The 22,276-nt window shown below is 40.3% G+C and overlaps 2 protein-coding genes across 2 annotated transcripts; one reads left to right on the forward strand and one right to left on the reverse strand.

The window, feature by feature from the left end:
* The first annotated feature begins 3,902 nt into the window (after window positions 1-3,902).
* Window positions 3,903-5,928, forward strand: LOC141004971 (transcription factor JunD-like). Its single transcript, XM_073476695.1, has one exon. The coding sequence runs from the start codon at window positions 4,014-4,016 to the stop codon at window positions 4,833-4,835; it is 822 nt and encodes a 273-aa protein (XP_073332796.1). The 5' UTR covers window positions 3,903-4,013; the 3' UTR covers window positions 4,836-5,928.
* A 5,091-nt stretch (window positions 5,929-11,019) lies between these two features.
* rab3ab (RAB3A, member RAS oncogene family, b) lies at window positions 11,020-22,102 on the reverse strand. Its single transcript, XM_073476531.1, has 4 exons — window positions 21,866-22,102; window positions 14,549-14,667; window positions 13,486-13,610; window positions 11,020-12,188 (listed from the first exon to the last, which is right to left on the reverse strand). The coding sequence occupies exons 1-4, from the start codon at window positions 22,088-22,090 to the stop codon at window positions 11,998-12,000; spliced, it is 660 nt and encodes a 219-aa protein (XP_073332632.1). The 5' UTR covers window positions 22,091-22,102; the 3' UTR covers window positions 11,020-11,997.
* Window positions 22,103-22,276: the final 174 nt, after the last annotated feature.

Consider the following 22,276-nt stretch of genomic DNA (forward strand, 5'->3'; position numbering starts at 1 on the left):
AGGGCCCTAGACAACTGACCTGGTGTCCACCTTGTGTCGGCAGCCCTGGTCATTACCAAAAACATAAAGTTTTTGAGTGATTTCCTACTTGATAAGCAGTACATGGTCATTCTAGATCCACAGCTTCCTTGAGATGCTGTAGGTGTTTGTCACCTCTAACAATTTGTGGTGGCACTGTCAGTGGTCGGCTGGTCTATTGGATCCATTACCATGATATTCAGCACAGACATTCATATTCCCCAGAGGATGACTCTTGTAGAGCCCCAGTCCAGTTTACTGTTTTATTTTTATTTGGTTGTGTGTCGTCTGACAGTTTGGAAATTAAAATACAAGTCCATTTTACATTTAGTGCTGTAGTCATTCTAGCTAACTTCCGGTCAATTTTGCAGTTCACAATCCCCTCCCTCCTCTCTACGTCACCACACTTGCACAACTCCTTTCTTTCTTTCAAAGCACCTCTTTCTTTTCTTCAAGCGTTTTTCATCCCTTGGCCTGTTTGGTAGTATAAGCCGTCACCAGGAACACTGGAGTCGGTAGCTTTCCATGTTGTGCCATTGCCGTTAAACAGGAGGTTCCTGCTCTCTGCGCGTTCCCCGAGCAGACAGGACCGCCTCTTTATGGAGTTCTCTGTCCTGATTGGATAAATTGTGCAGGGATACCAAAAAATGTTTTTTTTTTACCGTATGAGTAGGGGGAGGAGAGACATGGGTCTATAACATCTATAACAGTGATTACTGTTTGAATACAGAGCGATTTAACACTTATTTTGATACGGCAACTTCAAATTTAATTTGTAGTGTTTTTTCTGCCATGTTTTGTAGTTATGCATTCTCAATTACAAAATCAAAAGTGGAGTGTTACATTTTGAATTTCAGTTTCGTCACACAGCGTCAAACGAATGAAAAATCTGAATTCAATTTGAATAAATTCTACATTCATTACAGTATTTTTTTTCACTGTAAGTATTATCTAATGTACAGCTGCTATTTGAAAATTAAATAATGCTAAATAAATTGATTACAAGACTAGATTTCTAGAATTGTGGGGAAATGATTTGACCTGACACCTTCAGTATCTTAAGAACAAATTCGTTTGAATGTCATCAACATTCATGGCTTGCTAAATGAGAGCGAGCAAAACTTCGGTACCAGAAACTAAAAATGTGTCTTATCTCCAAATGTCACATTTTGTACATTTTGGTTGTGTTAAAGGGAAAGAGAATGAAAGAAAGTGTGGTGTGTGTGTTACATCCTTTTCCAGCTACCCTTTTGTTTCTTTCAGACTCAACACCCCCACTCTCACTACACCGATATTCAGACAAAAATATCTCTCCTCTGTTGGTTTACCCCAACCCTTCACCCCCCTCCATCACACATACACACACACACACACAGAGACACCTCCATTTCCGCCATAGCGTTAAGAGATCTGACATCACAGGGTTCATCATGTGATCCACCCACACGAAGCTTTGCACTGATGGATGGGGCCTACCTGTGACGCACATACCCCCTCTGTGTAACCCTTTACAGTCCAGAGCCACTGTTTGATGAAGGACACACGGGCCGTCGTCTATTCCATGATATTTAGCTCCACATACTTTTGGGTTTTGATCCATTATCAAATCTTTACCTTAATAAACTGATTGTCTGCTGCTTGCATCTGTTTATTTATGAAAAGAGAGCAAAAATCACATGAAAAAAGAGGAAACCAAACACAGACTTCTGCAAATATCAGGAATGTAATGATTTAAATACCTGAGGAAATTTTACAACAGTAATTCTGAGTATATTTACTGTAGCTTGAAATACACAAAAGTGGTATGCAGGTGTACAAAAGTGAGTAGTAGTAGAATGATAGCAGCCCTGGTCAGAATACTTTGTAAGATTATTGAATGAAATAAAATGAATCTATTGGATGTGGGAGGAGGTAATATCATGGACAAGAGTTCACCAAAATTGCACAGAAGATTTCCACCATATTCACTGGTGGTAAAAAGGCTGACCTAAAATACTGTAATTAAAAATGGACAACAAAGGGAAGGTAAAATCCGTCCTGCAAAATGGAAACTCTTGGGTTGAAATTGAAATTATCATGTGACTTTGTCATCAGATGGGTGTGCTGCGTGCAAGACCAACTCAAACACATCTTGAAAACTGTGAACTGACCAGAGGAAGTGTTGAAATCAGATTAGTTTCAGATTCAACTTCTCCTAATTCTGATGTGCAGGAATACAACAAGTGTCTCAGCTGAGGGCATAAAACAGAAGTAAGCAGCAAGACGTCAACTGTTTTCTTCGCTTCATGTCCAGAATTATTCAAGCTGATACTTCCATTATATCCTCCTGTTTGGTAACAATAACACTAAATTTACATATTAATTCTACTAGTGTGAAAATGTAAACAAGACAAGTACCAGTCAATAATCACCATGACATCAAACCTCAATGTACCACCTCAGTGTTTGTAGTTTCTCCTTCCTCTCCATGGCAATAGAGCTGGTACCAAAGATCATCTATTGAGAAAATGAGCCACTCTCTCAAAATTTGAACACAAGAAGGTCCTTTTACTTTTCTTTCCGGGAGCATCCAACAACTCTTATTCAGATGCTCTGCTGTTACAGAAGTGTGTACACAACTATAATCGAGTAAGAGCATGTGTGTCATCTGTCATTGACTTTAACATACAAAGAGGCATAACACACTTCACACTAGTTGTTTATCGAGGAAAATAAATAGAGATTAGCATTTAGCTAGTGTATGTTACTTAAAAAGAGGTAATATTTTGCTAAATATAGTTGCTGTGTTTTGGGAAAACCCACAAAAAAAACATCTCTCAGTGGTTGAAAGGAAAATTAAGTTTCCTTTCTGAGGAAAAAAAAATCAACATTTGCAATCCAGGAAAAAACCCAAACACTTTGAATGGATGTTGATGATCATTCATAGACTCGCATTCATATAACATAATCTCATCTCATCTCTCATCTCATTTTCTTGACCGCTTTATCCGTGAGGGTCGCGGGGATGTTACTGCTTTATTTTCTGTGAAAATACGTAATTATAAAGACTACACAGCCAACAGTCGCGGTAGTCACATTATCTCTTCAAAACGTTCAACAAACCTGTAACTTAAACATTGTAGAGCTGGTCCTCAAAACAAAACTAACAAACTACTCTTTCATATAACTGCAGTTGTCAGTATGACCAGATTTATTGCCCCTCAACAAAAACAAAAATCACACTTTTGGTCATCTGGTTCCCTCAACAAAAATCCCATTGGATTTTTGTTGAGGGAACCAGATGACCAAAAGTCATCTCATGACACTTTCCAAAATGCTATTTTTTTAAAATGAACTTTATTGAAAAACAATCAAATATACAAGCACATCATTTGACTGCAAATTTAATCTGCTTGGGGTTGAAAAGGTAAAAGAAAAAAAGGTACTAAACAACACATTATTCATATTTGAAAAGTTAATAGGGTTTTTTTTCTTAGTTTTCTTACTTTTTCTTAGTGTCAACCAGTGCCAGACTTTTAATATTCTTTAAATTTGCACAGGAAACCTATAAGGTCTCATAAAGCCTCAATTTTGCTATCATCATTAATTCTACAATAAAGATTCTGGTTCACCACTTCCGGGTAAGCCTACAAAAATACATCATCGCTAAAATTTTAAAAAAAAAAATCTAATCCAAAAAGCTGCACAGAGTGAGACCTCCCTCTTCTCTGCGCCTCTCTGATCAGCGTTATTAAAATAAAAGTGTGGAAAACGTCATTTCTGCCCAGTGCGCGTGCTCTGATGTGACATAATGGAACGTGCGAGCCTAGAAAAGCTCGAGGCGGCGCGAGCGGGCACACAGTACAGTCAGGTCCGAGCAGAAGACTGAGGTGTCACAACGTTAATGAAACAGGACATATTTCATTGAACAGTGCCGTTTGTTCCTGTGGTTATGGGCTGGGCTCCGTTCTGAGGGAGCGCCGAACACTTCGACTTGTCATTGCGAAACGGAAATAATGATGAAGAAGGATATTAACTTGAGCCTGGCGGACGACGCTGACCTCAAGCCGCATCTCCGCGACGCCGAGAGCCTCCTCAGCTCCCCGGACCTGGGGCTGCTCAAACTGGCCTCCCCGGAGCTGGAGCGGCTCATCATCCAGTCCAACGGGATGGTCACGACGACGCCCACCAGCTCCCAGTTCCTCTACCCGAAGACGGTGACGGACGAGCAGGAGTTCGCCGAGGGCTTCGTGAAGGCGCTGGAGGACCTGCACAAGCAGAACCAGCTGAGCGGACCCGGGCAGACGAACAGCAGCCTGGACCTGGGCGCCAACATCGCCTCGGTCACCATCCAGCCGGATCTACCTGTGTACACGAACTTGAACAGTTACGGCAGCGGGCCGCTGGAAACCACCGTCAACTACTCCACAGACACCGTCCCTTTCCCGCCTCCTCCGTCGCATCATTTGGGGGCAGCCCCGCCGCAGCCCGAGCTCTCTCGGGTCCAGCCGCTAAAGGAGGAGCCTCAGACGGTCCCAGACGTGCAGAGCTTCGGGGAGAGTCCGCCGCTGTCTCCCATCGACATTGACTCACAGGAGCGCATGAAAGCCGAGAGGAAGAGGCTGCGGAACCGGATTGCAGCCTCCAAGTGTCGGATGCGCAAACTGGAGCGGATCTCCAGGCTGGAGGACAAGGTCAAATCGCTGAAAAGCCACAACACCGATCTGGCCTCAACGGCGAGCCTGCTGAGGGAGCAAGTGGCCCAGCTGAAACAAAAAGTCCTCACCCATGTCAACAGCGGATGCCAGCTGCTGCCACACGAGGTCCAGGTGCACTAGTCGGAGGACATGACCTGCAGTTGGGCTACTGACCAGCATATAAGCTTCATGGACTTGTTAATGTTGGTTTTTCTGTATGTAGCCCAGATGTGTGCCGTTCCTAGGGGAATGATTGCCAGGCCGCGTAGGCCAAACTGTACATTAATAATCGTCTGTTTCAATTGCTTTGAACATCGGCTAAGATATCATCATACCTGGTAGAACACAGTTTATGATACTGTGTGATGAGACTCTCCCGCTCCGATCGGCCATCAGACAATACTGATAAGTTGCATTTTTATTAAGTGAAAGCAATTTCCAGGATCTATATCTCCACAGACGCCTCCGTCCGGTGGAGATGATTCAACAGAATTAATCACTCGATTTCTAAATAAACAGTCGCCAATTGGTTTATTGGGTTTATGCCGAAATGAAGAGCGTTACACTTTAATATATTCGATGATTGAAATCCTGTTCTACCTCGTATATATGTTTACTGGTGCTCAAATCAACATTAAACTGCATTTTTTTTGCAGGAATTTGGTCATGAGATTCCCTGATGAGAGAACCAGGCACTTACTTGGTGCTATGTGCTCACCTTAAATGACAAAGGGGATATATCTAGATTTTTTTTTTTTCTGTAAAAATGTTTACAGACTGGCTGTTTCTGTATACAGTCTCAAACATGGACCAAACAGATTTTCAGTATTTGTACAGTGATATGCACACATGTGACACAGATTAATATATGAGGACTTGGTCCACACCCACATTTGATATGACAGATAATCTACATATATGGACTAATTACCATACATTTCTGGAACAGTTTGCATGTTGTTGACATACTCGAATGTTGCCCAGAGCTGGGTGTCAAAGGGTGCAATTAATCAGTGTTTATTAACTTCAACATTTACAAACACATGTATTTATCTTATCATTTTATTTTTTACTCTACTGTGTCTCTTATTCAGTGTGTTCTTGGTTTAATGTTACGAGTGGTAGCCTTTTTTGTTGCACTGACTGTTGCTGTCACCTCTAGCCTACAGTTACTTGGCTGTATGCTGCTGTGTTCTGAATTAAATGCTGCTGGCAATAAACACTGTTTCCTCTATTTTGGTGAAACTCTCATTTGCATGCATGTTGGCAGAAACATACTGAAGGGCCAAGTCATTGTGTGCAAAACTGACAAAATGAAACCATTAGTTTAAAGACCATGTTCAGTTTAATTAACGTATGCCGGCACAACACTGACACCATAACTACAACTCAAAGTGAATAGAGTGTCATTATAGTACATTTATAGCTTCCTCCTCTGATGGAGATTGAATTAGTGAAGCCAGTGTTGTGTAATAACAGTATTTGGAAGCATATGTGCATCCCTCTGGTATCGTTCTCCCTCTGCTGGTTAATTGGGAAATTGCAAATGATGTCGCTGCACTGTAAATTGAAGGGACATTTTGTTGAACATGTTGGGACCTTGAACAACTCCAGGGTGTCCAAAGGAAAATAAGGATATGTTTGATTTCAGTCGTCGCTTAACAGACATCAGATTAAAGTGTGAGGGGGTACTATTAATGATTTATTTGAGATATTCTTTATTACTCAGCAGTGCAGAATTAAATCTGATTAGATGTTGTTCCCTGATCTCCACCCTGTGATATTATCAAACGACAGGTCCTTTAGATCAGGATTACACCAAAATATTGGTTCTATCAGCCTTTCAATAAACGCTGTGTAACCTTTGTTAATAGCGGTCGGTATCATATGATAAGCAGGAGGCTCCTGTTAAAAAAGAGTTACAGTTAAAAAAATTTGAGCTGCAGAAAGTCCTTTTCATGTCCTTTGTTCAATTATGTTATTGGTCAGTTATGGTATATCCCATAGTTTTCCCATTAAATAGGTGTGGTATGTGATATATAACATCTGTTAATGTATAATATACAGTATATATGCATACTATTTTGATTTTCCTTTCCAATGATGGTCTAGATATACAGTATATTTTTAATCTTAATAAGATAAAAATCATTGAAAAATCTCATGCCCAGTGGCTTTATAGAACCATATAATATGGTAGGGGAATGGAGGAAATGAATGTCCCCAACAGACAATAATTTGTAATATTTTTGCCTCTAAATAACCGCCACGAAAAGCCGTGAAATGTAGAAACAGAAATGCTGCTTTGGGTTTATTGACCTCTGAGTAAAAATATACATAAAGGACTTGCTGATTGTTGCAGCAGGGAACAAAAGTAATAAGATAACTGCTGTCAGTATCTCTGAGCCTGAGGCAGGAATACATTAGATTTGGACAAATCATAGCATAACTAACAGTAATGACAGCGATATAGCCCACCATCTGAAGCCTGCTCCGTCACTCGTGACTTCATTTTCTTGGCTTAGATGATGACTGACTTATTTGGAACAATCTCATGTAGGGGTTTTCCAAAACAGAAGCTTAATGATGGGCCATGGGCCAAAAGCACCTATTGCCTAATTGACTGGCTTCCTGTGCAGAGTGTCACTGCTGATCTCAGATTATGAAAATGAATATTAATAAAGGATCATTTTTAACTTTCTCTTTACCTACAATTTATAGCTATTTGATCTAACCTTTGGATAATTAATCTACCAAAATATAAATCTGTGGAAACCAACATTTAATCACTTTCTCAAATATTTATGAGGGACATTAAAAATTGACTTGATCAGCAAGGTTCTGAAGTCCTTTGCTGTCCCTTCTGAGACATACTGACTTAACTTTGGCGCTTTGCATTTTTCTTTATTATACACATGTCTACATCCCAGCTTCACAATTGTTAGAATTTTTGACAAGCTGCTGTTTGTTGCACAAAATATCTTTTCATTGTGTGACTTTGTTTTCATTTCCAAGTGAAGAGTGAAACAGTGACATCTTGAGGCTGTCGGGGCAAGAAGCAGTCAAACATTTGCCACCAGAACGACAGCTTCACTGCTGAAACTGAAACATTTCATTATTTTGAATAATTGTGGATTTCAACGTTACAGTCTGAGTTAAAAACAACACTTAAGATGCAGCAAGTTAGCACTTATCTTGGATATCAGTTAATTTTAGTACTTTAACTTCATCAAAAGCCGTATTTGTTGTTAAAATATGACTTTAAACAAAAAACTAAAAGTCTTAAAGTATATGTTATTAAATGTACTTAAATAACAAAGAACAAAAAACCAAGGAAGTATAAAGAAGCAGAAAATCTAAAATTGTCCCTGAGTGCAGCAGTTGAGTTAATGTACTCTGTTACAGTAGCAGTGCCCATCTCATCCCCAACAGCACAAAATCTTCAAAAACAAGAATCAACTGATTGTTAGTAACTTTTTATTGTTTTACCACAAAGTACAGATAAAAACATCCACAGCATATTCTCTCATCTTAATGGCCCGAACGGAGGAGGATTTGAAGAGGCAGTGATACGAGACCAAATAAAGTACACGTTTCTGCGTGCTAGTAGAAGATCTAAAGTCGGCAACCTCTACCAAGCTGGATGGCGTTTCTTTTGCGTGTAGATGCTGTAGTGTGTATTGCTTTGTAACAGAGTGACACATTCATTCACGAGCAGGCCTAGAAATGAATGCAGATACAGTACAACATGGCTCTTTTGGGGGTTTTCAGGTTTTTACTGTTAGTGTTGACTTTTTCTCCTCTTTTTTTCCCCTTGTTTTTTTGTTGCAAGCCTGAGTCGATACAACACAATCCACACATATGACTCAAAGGTACAGTATTTACAGATCTGGTTTATATAGAGAGGAAGACATATTAGAAAGGAGAACAGTTTTAAAAGTTTGGATTTTTACCGGAAAAGAAACAGTCACAACCAGTAAGAAGTAAAATATACGCAGGATCAAAAACAGAGGTTTGTTGTGATCATCACTTCCTTTCTGATGAGATCGTCACACTTTGACCCGGGCCGCATTTTTCTCAAACTCTAATAGTCAGCGGCTCATCTGTGATTGATTGTTTGAATGCTACACTTCTTGACGGTTAAAATAAATGCTTTTCTGATTCAGGTTTGATTTAAAAGTCAACGGTGAAGGTGAAAGGTTTGAAAGCTTTGCAATGATTTTTATGGTGCTTTGCCTCCTCAATCATTATCTATATGCCTGTTTTAACTGGAAACAACAGCAATCCTGAAATAAAAGGGGATATAAAAGTATTCATTAATGACCAGACTTCACTTCAGTCCAACAAGCAGCACCTGTTTTAACACACTGCTTATTCTGGCATCCTACAGTAAAAACAGAGCTGCTTCTCTGGCAATCTTTGATGAAGTGAAACAAAGGAATCACCAGCAATCCCAGAGGGAGGTGATGCTATGTAGACTTGAAGCAGCTGTTAGCAGAAATGTGGTGAGGTTACACAGCATTCTTGGAACCAATAAAACCTCAGAACAGAACATTTAATTCCCGCATTGACTCGAAGAACTCAGCAGCAACCGGGCTTGTGAACAGCCTCCAGCTATTTGATGCTTGCTTGACTTTAAACAGTGCCGTCCGTACTTCACCTGAACAGTGAGCACTATGGAGAACATTACACACAAATAGACAAGCAGACTGTGTAATACTGATTCTGAAGAGGTCTCACTATGGGCGAGGAAACGTTAAATCGCTGAGCGCATTAATGATTCTGCAGTCCTGTCTTTACAACGCCTTCATGTTTCAAAGTAATGCATTTAAACTGATGTGAACTGGAAACACATCAGATGCTTGATCCTGGATACAGTCTCCTTCAGTGCAAACTACTTTAAAAATACATCTGACCAGCTGTTTGAAAGATGTGTGAAAAAGTTATGTTAAAGAAATGTGTGTTTTATTTCTGTATCGTGAATTCTGCTGATCCTACAAAGCCAAAGCGCAGGAACTCCAATGTTGGAGTCATGACTGGAATTGAACTTTTAAATGTTTGTTTGATCTTGAGACATTAAGTTCAAACTTGCTCTATCTTAGAGAACAATGGATGTAAAAAAAACTACAAAATCCAATCAAAAGCCATGGCAGACCACAGTAAGCATAGGTACTGCGCTCTGCCTTGAGTTTTCTGAGGTTACAGGTCACAAAATATTACTCGAGGATCGCTTGAATGTTTCTCATAAACTCGTCGATTTCAACTTTTTAATCATGCAAACATTAAAAACAGATATGATGGAAAAAGAAACAAGATGTTCTCAGGAAAAAGACAAGAAGAAGATTGTTGTTACTGCAGTTTGTTGTTGCACAACCTATATATCTTTTTTAGGTCATACAAAGACAGAGTGCTGTGTCTGCATTTTTGAAGCCTTTCCTCAGTTTCATAGTGTAGTTACTGTGGTTAGGCTTTGTAGGGCAGCATACTGTGTATTCCTGTCAATCAAACTTGATTGTGGTGACTCAATAAGAGACTAGCAGTAGTTTCAGTGATGTGATGACCAAGCGAAGATTTCTGCCATGTAACAGCAGTGTACCTGGTTCATATACTGCTTGTCAGATTTCATACTATTCTCTCTTGATGTTTCCTCTCAAACAATCCGATAAAGGCAAAATACCATAAAGATTATCGAACGACACAACATTGTTTGCATCGTCCAAACCCATTCAATCATGCGTTAGAGAATGGTGAACTGTTTGAATGATTATTGTTTGATATTTGATAAAGTAGCTGTGATTATCCGACTAAATGTTTGCTGCGATCAAGTCTGTCAGCTGTCAGACAGCTTTGCAGGCAGCAGCGCAGACTGTGATATCATTATGCAGCGTTGGTAGCGAGCACAACTGCACAGCTGTGTTGCACAAAAATGCTTTTCAGATATCCTTAAATTTTTACATTGTCTCTCAGTGACAGCAGGCACAATAACATCTTGAGGCAAAAGCATCAAAACATTTGCCACCATAAGCTTTTAGAGGGACTCAAATCGTTTGAATGTTTTAAAAAAATCATCATGTGAGCTTCACTACAGTCACTGTCTGGCTTTAAACAACATTTATGATGCAGCACAGAGTATATCCCTTTATTAGCAGCAGTGTTGGAAGTCACACTGAGTGGATTGGGAGGATGATAAACATGTTGGGAATTTTTCCAACTTGTATTTCAGATTCAAATGGTTCCTCTGAATTTTTTCTTTTTGAAGAAAGTTTGAAGCAGCATGAGACCAAACCGACAGGGAAAGGAAACAACTCACGGAGGAGCTGCCACACATCATCCAGACAAACCCGACACCACAGATCTCTTATATTTGATACTATCCTCATAGAACTTCATTCCTTTTAAAATTCATTTCCAGAAATGCATACCTGTAGATATTATATATATATATATATTGCACAACATTTATATGTACATTTGAAATAAATATAATTAAATAAAATGTGTCTCTTCATTTTTTGCTATGTTTTTTAACCTAGCTCTATCTTGTTCATATTTTCTCCCACCTGGTGTTTTAATGTAAGAAAAGAATAAGCGGGGCACCAGAATACAAAATAAAAGTAAAAACATAAAAAAGGCCAAACGAAAAGGCTCAGATGAATAATGAAAACAAAATACCTGCTAATACCTGAAATATCCATGTATGGATACCAGGTGAGACAACTGAATCAAATGTAACACATCAGTATGGAGCAGATTTCAGCTGGATCACCCCTCCCTCATTTACTCCACTGTGGCCTTCACTAAATCCGAGGCTGACATCTTTTCAAGACATTTAAACAAAGTACTGTAAACATCGGAAGGATTTAAATGGCACTCTGAGGACGGACGCCGTCAAATCCTTCTTGTAAAACCACACTGAGGAACAGGGAGACAACTGAAGAAGGGTAGGGAACCTTCAAGAACCAGGGCTGCAAAGAGTCTGAAACACTCCAGTTTGATTGACCTCGCTTTGGCATCAGACCAACACCCGCACTGATCACAAAAACTGACACCTTTTAGCTCCTTTAAGAGGAGGAACCAGAAGCAAACACCTCGAGCACCGTTCCACGAACACCTCGGAGCATTTCAGACACTTTTCAACCTGGTTCTTGAGACCCTCAGCTAACGATCCTTACTAGGTTACAGAAAGAAGCGGGAAAGTGAGTGAGAAGGGTGATGGAGTATGGACCCGAGGCCCTGGGGTCCAGCTAAAGGAGGAGGAGGAGGAGGAGGAGGGAGGAAAAGGGTTTTGGGGCTGTAGTCAGCTTTAACATGCACAGTCCTGGTGAGGAGGAGCAGGCTGCTCTGTCAGCTGGGGCCCCTGTTTGGCCCCCGTGACGGCGGGATCTCCAGCGTCCAGGCTCTCAGACATCTTTTCACAGATGATGTCGACCAGGCGCTCGAAGGTCTGCTTCACGTTGATGTTGTCCTTGGCGCTGGCCTCGAAGAACTCAAAACCTGGAAAGGAAAAAGGGCATGAGAGAGGGTTAGAGTGTTAGAGTGTCACCTGGTAGAGTTGAACATGATATCTTGATAATTAGATGGACTGCCAAAACTCCATCTTAAAGGGACATTAAGCCCCAAAATTATAAATGCGTTTTTGATATAAACACATATTTTTAAAAAAAAAACAACTCAGCAACGATGTCTCCTTCCAGAAATCATCACCCAACTAAACTAGCTTAAGTTACAGCTCAGCCAAGGAGGAAGCTATTAAAAGTGAGGCAGCTGCGACACGGCTGCAGTGGCTGCAACGTAATCCTTTGGGGCAACTCTGACAGTCAAAGTGAAGTTTTTTGCTACTGACAGGCTGAGGTTGTTATCGGAAACGATGCCTACAGAGAGACCTTTTGTTAAATAATAAGATTCTTTTTGAAACCAGAAACACAAGTCAAATTTTACAAAGAAATCTTACAAGAGCTGAGTTGCTGCAGGAAGACAACAGTGGAAACATGAGTCAGAGTTCAAGAGAGGAGTTTGACATTTGCCTAGAGGAACTGCAAGCAAGAATTTATTTCCAAGTCGTGGGTGAATAATGAACTGCTTTTGACAATCAAGATGAGGCAACAACTGCAACAACTGCAACAACTGCAACAACTCAACTCGCAAGATTATAGAGCGTGACTTCTGGTTCCAAAGGTCTAATTCTCTAAGAATCGCTTCTGTATTGTTGTCAGACACTTAGAATAACAACCTCAGCCTGCAAGCTTTAAGTGGACGTAATTTGACGGTCAGAGATTTTCCAAAGGATTATGCTGCAGCCATTGCAGCCGTGTTGCGGCTGCCAGCTGAGGCGAACTACTGGACCATTTCCAAACTTGTTGGTCAGTTTGAAAACAAACAGGAATTCCTGTGTAATGTTTACATCCTGCTCTTCAGCAGAAGGAAAGTAGTAACTAAATGAAACTGCTCACAAAGAGGTCTGTAGATTATATCGAGTAACTAGGTCATGAAACATTTTTATAATGTCTTTTTTTATTTGAATTCTATACCTTACCTTCATCAAATTTATTTATTTTATTTTTTCAGCAAATTGAATTTGGGGTGAACTGTTCCTTTAAAGACTTTGGTTGATAGCTGTATATTCATTGAGTCATTTCAGGTCTGTGTGCCTAACAGTGAGTCATAGACAGTGTGTGTGTGTGTGTGTGTGTGTGTGTGTGTGTGTGTGTGTGTGTGTGTGTGTGTGTGTGTGTGTGTGTGTGTGTGTGTGTGTGTGTGTGTGCGCGTGCATGTGTGTACACCGTGAACTCACCGAGGTGTTCAGACAGCTGCCGGCCTCTGTCTCCGCTCACCACTCGCTCGTCATCCATGTCGCACTTGTTTCCTACCAGCAGCACCTGGGCGTTGTCCCACGAGTACGTCTTGATCTGAGTCGACCTGCAAACCAACACACCCAGCAGTCAGAGAGAAGACTCAAAGACATACTGATCACACTGCAGCTGAACGTGTCCTGAAGTCTGAATCATTCCTTTCACATGATTTCTAATCAGAATATAAAGCCTTTTTCTGCTGTAGTTTTCACCCCAGAACAGCCGCTGGAGCGTTGCAGTCCACTGGTCTAACATTGCACTCCTCTGACACTGTTGGAGTCATTATGGACAGTTTAAAAAGAAATGATCAAAATCAATACAGCAGAGCCAGAAATATTCCCTTTTTTTATTCCATGCATTTTTCTTCCTTTTCAAAACCTGGCACCTACATTACCCACAATGCAACTTAGCCACCGAGTGAAATCAAGATTTGAGTACCACCTCTACCACTGCTTGTTAGTGAATTTGTCTTGTCTAACTGAATGTTATTTTTCTAAGACACAAAAACCCCACAGGTTTCGTTATAGTTTCTGCAGCGAACAAGACTTTTGGTTTTGTCTTCTTCAACTACAGTGGACTTAAAAACAAGAGCTGTGTTCAGTATGATGACGAGAGAAAGGATGAAGGACCAATGAAAAGAAAACTTAGACGCTGACATTCGGTAGTAATGTGGGTAAAAGTTAAATAAGAATACTTTTTCTTGAAGGACAGTCAGAGTAACTTTACAGCAGAGAAATGACACTGACAGGAAACAAAAAGGATAAAGATAACGATCGTCGCAGCATCCAGTTCCTCTGCAGCCACAGAGGAAGCCGTGGACCGAACAATACGAACAGAAACCTGAACTGGATCATCAATCTACAATATCTCTACATCTATTTCCAGTCTGGAGCCGATTATCAAGACACCACCTGATCCATCATCCACGCAGCACTCCCTCTCACAGGTGAAACTCCACAGTGTCGGTTTACTCTCATGTGACACACCCCTGAGCCAATCACATACCAGTCCTGGACAGCGTTGAATGACTCCTCGTTGGTGATGTCATACATGAGGATGAAGCCCATGGCTCCTCGATAGTAGGCCGTGGTTATGGTGCGGTAACGTTCCTGACCCGCCGTGTCCTGGAATAACAAAAGAGGAACAGCAGCAGTTAGAGATGTTTTTATGAAGTCATTACTCACCGACACTTCTCACAGGTTAGGTTGAAGATAAAATTTTAGGTCTTCAGACAGTCTAACTGGTAATATTTCCTCATTTCTCACATGTCAGACATTTGGCAGAAGCACTCAAGTGTTTTCAGCAAACACTCTGCAACTCTGACAATTTCATTCTATTAAAATAAACCTATTTTGTGTTTCTAAATTTAAAGAAATAGGCACCAGGAAAATACAAAAATCATATTCACGTTTAAATAACTAAAAGGAAAGGCAACTAGTATTATACATCAAGAGTAGTAGTCCAGCAGTTTACTAGTTTTAGCCAGACAATCTGAGAGGTTTCCATGCCACAGCACTTTCTGTGAGACAGTTAATTTAGCAGCTAAATGTTATTTATATTTTGCTCTAGACTCAAAGTTATATACATTTATCCAATCCAACATTTTAAAATCTGAATTAATCTTGAAAAAAAAAAGAACTTTAACAGCCACTTTGGTGGGTAACACACCACTGACACAGCATTTTAACATACTGAATTTGTCGTTGAACCCATTTTCTACTTTTTAATCAGCCTGGTTTTTCTTCAGAGACACAAGCCTTGATTGGTTTACAGAGCATCACCACTCGGTTGCGAGATTCGTGTGCACCAATCTTCTATCCTGCATTAAAAATGCACTATCCTAATAAAACATTAAGAGCACAAACAAAAAACAAAAAATGGAACAAAGACCCCATGAGAGTAGGAAATTGCAAATTAAAAGGCGTGATGTCAGAGCAGTTTGCAGAAGTTTGCAGATTGTGGTAATAACCTGTTTTTATTTGTGTTTATGTGTAGCCTGGAACAAAAGATTCGGAAAGTTATTTTAGAAATGACTCAAATATTCAAGATTTTTAAAAGGCCTCTCCTGTTTTCTGCCGTCATCAACTCGCTGAGAGCTCTGCCTCTTCCTCCTTCCCTCTCTCCTTTTACACAAAAGGCGAGGTTGAATTTCAGAGTTTAACCCTAATGAATGCTCAGGGAATTAAAGCCTGGTGTTTCTGTTTCCCAACGTCCTGCGTCTCTCTCTCTCTCTGAGCTGAGCAGCTCATGATCCAACGTCATCACTCCACAACACCTGCAAAGTCTAGTGGAGGTAACCAGTTGTAAGTATAAGGTGATTTGTTGCTGTTTAAAGAGGGTTGGTCCTAACCCTTGAGTAAAAGCTGTATCTGTAGTCATGTCTCTTCTAAAATGTTTTGTTACAGGGGTGGCTTGGTGCTCATTAGCATAAACCCTACTGAATGATCACAGAAATATTACAGCAACATTATAGGAATAATTGTGAGTTATAAACCGTTATTCAAGCATTCATATGCTTCCTTTGAATGCTACGGGGACTTTAACAGGGACTGCAATCCCTGACAAAGAGAGTCCATAAATGTGTACAAATACAACAAATTCTGCTTAGTTTCTTTCCTCTTGGATTCATCAATGTGTCCATTCACTCAATCACACATGATCCTCCTCAGGTCACAAGAATATTGTGTGACATCTATATTTAGAGAGCTGCAGCTCCATATTGTTGGTTATAATGTTCTGCAGTTTTATGTCCTGCTCATCCACTCAGTGTGCTGCAGGACACTCAGGATGAGAGCTGCAGCTCTATACCTCAAATGTCCATGTAGGTAGCACCGAGTGGCGTTACATAATGAACACAGTGGAGTACTCATCTTTCACCACGAGCCCAGAAAACAGTTAAAACTGTGAAAATATTAGATGAGCAAACGGCTTGTAAGCAGATTGATTAAGTTTGATATGGATGTGTGAGAAAAGCAGGGAGGGAAAGTCATTGAGGGAAAAATTACTGTTATTATCAAAGTTATTATCGAACAGTTTCTCCTTATTTTTAATTGTGTAATAGAGGTGAACTAGGATAATCTTCTATTTGCTATAATTGTTTATGTCTGTGCTAGACTACAGGAACATTCTGTATATTTTTCTTAAAGACTGTAAGAGCTTTCTCTTCAAATAAACACTCATTCGTTGGTTTCCCTGCTTCCTAGACTCATGAGTACACTGAAGAAAGTTTGATTTAATTCAACGAAACACGAGTCAAAACCAAGACACAGCGAGGCTATGTGATGTGGGGACAAAGTGAGTTGAGGAAAAAAAAAGGAAAACAAAAAATAAATCAGAGGTTTTCTGAAGGTGTAAAAACATGACAAAGTTTGTAGTTGGTCTATACTAGGGGTCGACCAATGTGGTTAGTTCAGGGCCAAATATTAGTAATTCAGGAGACTGATAACCGATAATTGGAACATTTACAGGAAAATAAAAATCTTAGTCTCAAAGTCAGGAATAACAAGAGATGGAATGTAACCAAATACAATTTACTCAAGTACTGTACTTATGTACAATTTAAAGGTACTTTGCTTCAGTATTTCCATATTCTGCTACTTTATACCTTCACTCCACTTCATTTATTTGATAACTTTAGCTAGGAAATTCAGATTATTCACTGCTGAACGGCTATTACTCGTGACATCAGATATTGTTGTAGACACTGAGACCACAGTGGTGACCACTAATGGAGAAAGGTTGTTGATAAATATATATATATTTTTTTATTTAATCGGCAATCAGATATAAAAAAAACACCAATGCCAGTAATCATAAAAATGCTGAACATCGGTCCCAATAATCGGTCTACCCCTAGTCCATACAAATGTTTTTTTATGGCACTATCAACTGATGTCACAAGGTGAGACATGGGAAGTGATTCTGTCTTATTAGACTAGTGCTAATACAATTCCTCAACAACTTAGATCAATTACAGTCAGGTCCATAAATATTGGGACATTGACACAATTCTCTTCTTCTTGGCTCTATACACCACTACAATGGATTTGAAATGAAACGAACAATATGTGCTTTAACTGCAGACTTTCAGCTTTAATTTGAGGGTATTTACATCCAAATCAGGTGAACGGTGTAGGAATTACAACAGTTTCTATATATGATTCCCACTTTTTAGGGGACCAAAAGTAATGGGACAAACTAAACAATCATAAATCAAACTTTCAATGTTTAATACTTGGTTGCAAATCCTTTGCAGTCAATTACAGCCTGAAGTCTGGAAGGCATAGACATCACCAGACGCTGGGTTTCATCCCCGGTGATACTCTGCCAGGCCTCTACTGCAACGGTCTTCAGTTCCTGCTTGTTCTTGGGGCATTTTCCCTTCAGTTTGGTCTTTAGCAAGTGAAACGCATGCTCAATCGGATTCAGGTCAGGTGATTGACTTGGCCATTGCATAACATTCCACTTATTTGTCTTAAAAAACTCTTTGGTTGCTTTTGCAGTATGCTTTGGGTCATTGTCCATCTGCACTGTGAAGCGCCGTCCAATGAGTTCTGAAGCATTTGGCTGACTATGAGAAGATAATATTGCTCGAAAACACTTCAGAATTCATCCTGCTGCTTTTGTTAGCAGTTACATCATCAATAAATACAAGGGAACCAGTTCCATTGGCAGCCATACATGCCCACGCCATGACACTACCACCACCATGCTTCACTGATGAGGTGGTATGTTTTGGATCATGAGCAGTTCCTTTCCTTCTCCACACTCTTCTCTTCCCATCACTGTGGTACAAGTTGATCTTGGTCTCATCTGTCCATAGGATGTTCTTCCAGAACTGTAAAGGCTTTTTTAGGTGTTGTTTGGCAAATTCTAATCTGGTCTTCCTGTTTTTGAGGCTCACCAATGGTTTACATCTTGTGGTGAACCCCCTGTATTCACTCTGGTGAAGTCTTCTTTTGATTGTTGACTTTGAAACACATACACCTACCTCCTGGAGAGTGTTGTTGATCTGGCCAACTATTGTGAAGGGGTTTTTCTTCACCAGGGAAAGAATTCTTCTGTTGTCCACCACAGTTGTTTTCCGTGGTCTTCCAGGTCTTTTGGTGTTGCTGAGCTCACCGGTGCATTCTTTCTTTTTAAGAATGTTCCAAACAGTTGATTTGGCCACACCTAATGTTTTTGCTATTTCTTTGATGGGTTTGCCTAATGATGGTTTGCTTCACTGACAGTGACAGCTCCTTGGATCTCATATTGAGAGGTAACAGCAACAGATTCCAAATGCAAATGTCATACCTGGAATGAACTCCAGAATGAACCTTTTACCTGCTTAATTGATGATGACATAACGAGTGAATAGCCCACACCTGTCCATGACATAGCTTTTGAGTCAATTGTCCCATTACTTTTGGTCCCCTAAAAAGTGGGAGGCATATATAGAAACTGTTGTAATTCCTACACCGTTCACCTGATTTGGATGTAAATACCCTCAAATTAAAGCTGAAAGTCTGCAGTTAAAGCACATCTTACTCGTTTCATTTCAAATCCATTGTAGTGGTGTATAGAGCCGAAAAGAAGAGAATTGTGTTGATGTCCCAATATTTATGGACCTGACTGTATATATGAAAAGAAGTATTTCACCACTGGAAAGATGGCCCTTGCATAAAACTGGGCTGTCTATGCAGTAGAAAGATTTACAGTAAATATTTTTTAAACTGGTGCTACGTGACCAGAGAAAACAGAGAAAAAGGGCTGTGGTATTCCATGTTGCTCAAAAGGTAGAAAACCTTCAATAACCACAATGCACTGTGCTGTATTGGACCAATATAACCTCCTGCTGATGGGTGAGGTACTGCGAGTTGGGCGGGTCTAGTTTTGGCTCTTCGTTCGAAAGGAAACACTAAGGCAGCCAGACGACAACAAACAATACCATTTACTTCTAGTTGTTGCACTAAAATATGTTTTATAGTTTCATCAGTAAGTTTTTTCAGCTGACGTTTTCACAATAGAGGAAACCAGGCTCATTGCAGTTTACAATATTTCTGTATTGCAGCAAAACATACGAGAGAGGGAGAGAGAGAGAGAGAGAGAGAGAGAGAGATCATAATCATAAATTGCATATCTTTGGGTTGATCAGAGATTTTTTTTTTTTTTAAATTATAGTTGCAGCCCAACACTAACTACACCCATGAGCGCTGACATTATGAATGTAGTCGTTATAGTCTTCAGCATAATGACAAAGGGTGTCCCATTCAAGTGAGATTATATTCATATGACACAGAACATAAGCATGAATCTATGTAAATGGGATTAACTGCACACTGTGAAATAAATATACATTCTGTATGTTCACCGTTTTCATTTTACTCTCAGCTGAGAGAATTGCTGAGAGATGGGGGATGGGGATTTTATGTGTGTATGTATGTGTGTGTGTGTGTGTGTGTGCGTGTGTGTGTGTGTGTGTGTGTGTGTGCGTGTGTGTGTGTGTGTGTGTGTGTGAGTGTGAGTGTGTGTACACGTGTGCAGAGGATGTAGGGGATGGATACTCGGGGAGATGTGTAGTAATGGGGGAGGGGAGAGCAGCACCCAGTCATCTGTTTCTCATGCTCTGATTGGCCGATCGTGTCTTCCTTACTAGAGGCAAGACCTGGCAAAGGCTGACAACAGCGACAGCCATATACACACACACACACAACACACGCGCGCACACACACACACGGCGGCATAATGTGTAGTAAAGGTAAAAGGTGTCATGATCAACACTGTGATACTGAAACACCAGTTTCCTGCAGCTCAGGGAGCTTGAGCCTCACATCTTGCCTTTGCTCTGTAATTGTGGTTACTACTGAAAAAAAAAAAAAACAACCTGTGATGTGTTTTGCTCTCTTGTCATTATCTTTATTGTTTACTGTGTTCTACTCCAGCGGTGAGCTGGATGAGCAGGCTGCAGAGAGGACGGCGCTGCATGCGATGTGAGAACAGTTTGCATAATAAAACGGCACCACAGGGCAGTGTCTCACAGCGAACAAGAACTGTTGAACATGTTATGAAACGTCTTATGAAATATTATTTGCTGTATTATTAGGTCTCATTAAGAAAACGTGACTCACATTCAGGTTTTGTTTCTAAGGTTCAAGTGAGAATCACAACGACTTAGCATTCTCTCTCTTTCACAAGTATCAAGCTAACCTTCTCACTGTGGTTGTGGTTTCAGAAAGGTGTCGGAAAGGTGTAGGGGGAGGGGGTTTCAGATTTTGATCAACCATCCGACATGCACTTTGGTTGAAGTATACTAATTTCCGTTGACCCAAGACTCAGAACTGGTAACACTTTCCAGCTATATATGTAAACAAACATGTACATCGCTGGAACAAATAGACGCAACATTTTTACACAAGGAAAGAAACATCTCCATGTATAACATTTCCCAAATTTAAGCAGAAGGACCAAATAAATAAGAATTTGTCACAGACCACGTTTCACAAAGTTTCTAGTTTCTCCTAACACAAAAACCTACAAAACTGAGTGGCTGGGGACTTTTTCCACGGGAAACAAAGAAGTTGTCTATACGTTCCTGTTTACTGTAAAATTTCTAAAATTTGACATGTTTATTGTGAATGAAATGTTGTCTTCTTTCATAAATGTGAATGGTGAAATCAGTGTGTTCATACAGCTTCTGAATTTTGGCAGGTAACACAAACTTTAGACACAGAAACAGACAGGCTGCCACTTTTTGACACTTTTTACAAGGAAAGAAACATCTTACTGTGGTGCATTTACTGCTGAAGTTTAAGTTTCTCCTCACTCAACAACTCTCTAAATTGTCTGATTTTTTAAGGGATACTGGGGACATTGCAGTTACTAGTTCATTGGTTAGATCAGTTGAAACAGACATTGTGTTGTCTTATTTCAGTCTTATTATTATCTTATTATCTTATTTATTATATTTCATTTCTTGTCTTATTTCCCATCAGTTGCTAAAAGAAGAAAAAGAGCGGTCAGATCGTAAATGTGCCCTCAATGGGGGCATTCACACCTGTACATAGAGCAGTCCACTTGTGATCACTCAGGACAGATCTGTCCTCAAAAAGATTCATCCAAGAAGTACACAGAAGAAAGACAAGACAAATGCACTTGGAACATGGTGGAAGCAGAGGGAAAACGTTGGACACATGTGGCACAAAATGCAGTTACTGTAGACTATTGACCAGCTGCAGGTCGTGATGTTGTGGGAGAAAATGAAGGGTGTTTGGTTTGATTATAGATCTTCAGAGTTTAATTTCCCTCCTTCCAGGAAACTCAACACATCTCCGGATCTCTTACCCAGATCTGTAATTTGATCCTCTTGTCATTCCTGTAGATGGTCTTCACCTTGAAGTCGATGCCCACCGTACTGACAAAGGCTGGTGTGAAGGAGTCGTCGGCGTAGCGGAACAAGAAGGAAGTTTTGCCCACGCTGCTGTTGCCAATGATGAGGATCTTGAACATATAGTCAAAGTTTTGGTCCGAAGACTCCTTCTGCCCGTAGGTCGCTGTTGCTGAGGCCATCTGTGGACAGAGAGGAAGGAGAAAACAAAGCTTTAATCAAATGGCCTCTATGACCATTAGATGCTGTGTCCCCCCTGTACAGAGGCTGCGTCCCCCTTATATACAGAGGCTGTGTCCCCCATGTACAGAGGGTGCGTCCCCCTTATATACAGAGGCTGTGTCTCCCCATGTACGGAGGGTGCGTCC

The sequence above is a fragment of the Pagrus major genome, chromosome 11 (assembly GCF_040436345.1).
Source record: "Pagrus major chromosome 11, Pma_NU_1.0".
Taxonomy (NCBI): domain Eukaryota; kingdom Metazoa; phylum Chordata; class Actinopteri; order Spariformes; family Sparidae; genus Pagrus; species Pagrus major.

What these genes read in the sequence shown, in the direction of transcription:
- LOC141004971 (XM_073476695.1), top strand. Translation starts at nt 4,014, where the DNA reads ATGATGAAGAAGGATATTAACTTGAGCCTGGCGGACGACGCTGACCTC.
- rab3ab (XM_073476531.1), bottom strand. Translation starts at nt 22,090, where the DNA reads ATGGCCTCAGCAACAGCGACCTACGGGCAGAAGGAGTCTTCGGACCAA. An exon ending in TTCAACGCTGTCCAGGACTG is followed by an intron (nt 13,611 to 14,548) that starts GTATGTGATTGG and finishes GTTGGTTTGCAG; the next exon opens with GTCGACTCAGATCAAGACGT. An exon ending in GCAGCTGTCTGAACACCTCG is followed by an intron (nt 12,189 to 13,485) that starts GTGAGTTCACGG and finishes TTTCCTTTCCAG; the next exon opens with GTTTTGAGTTCTTCGAGGCC.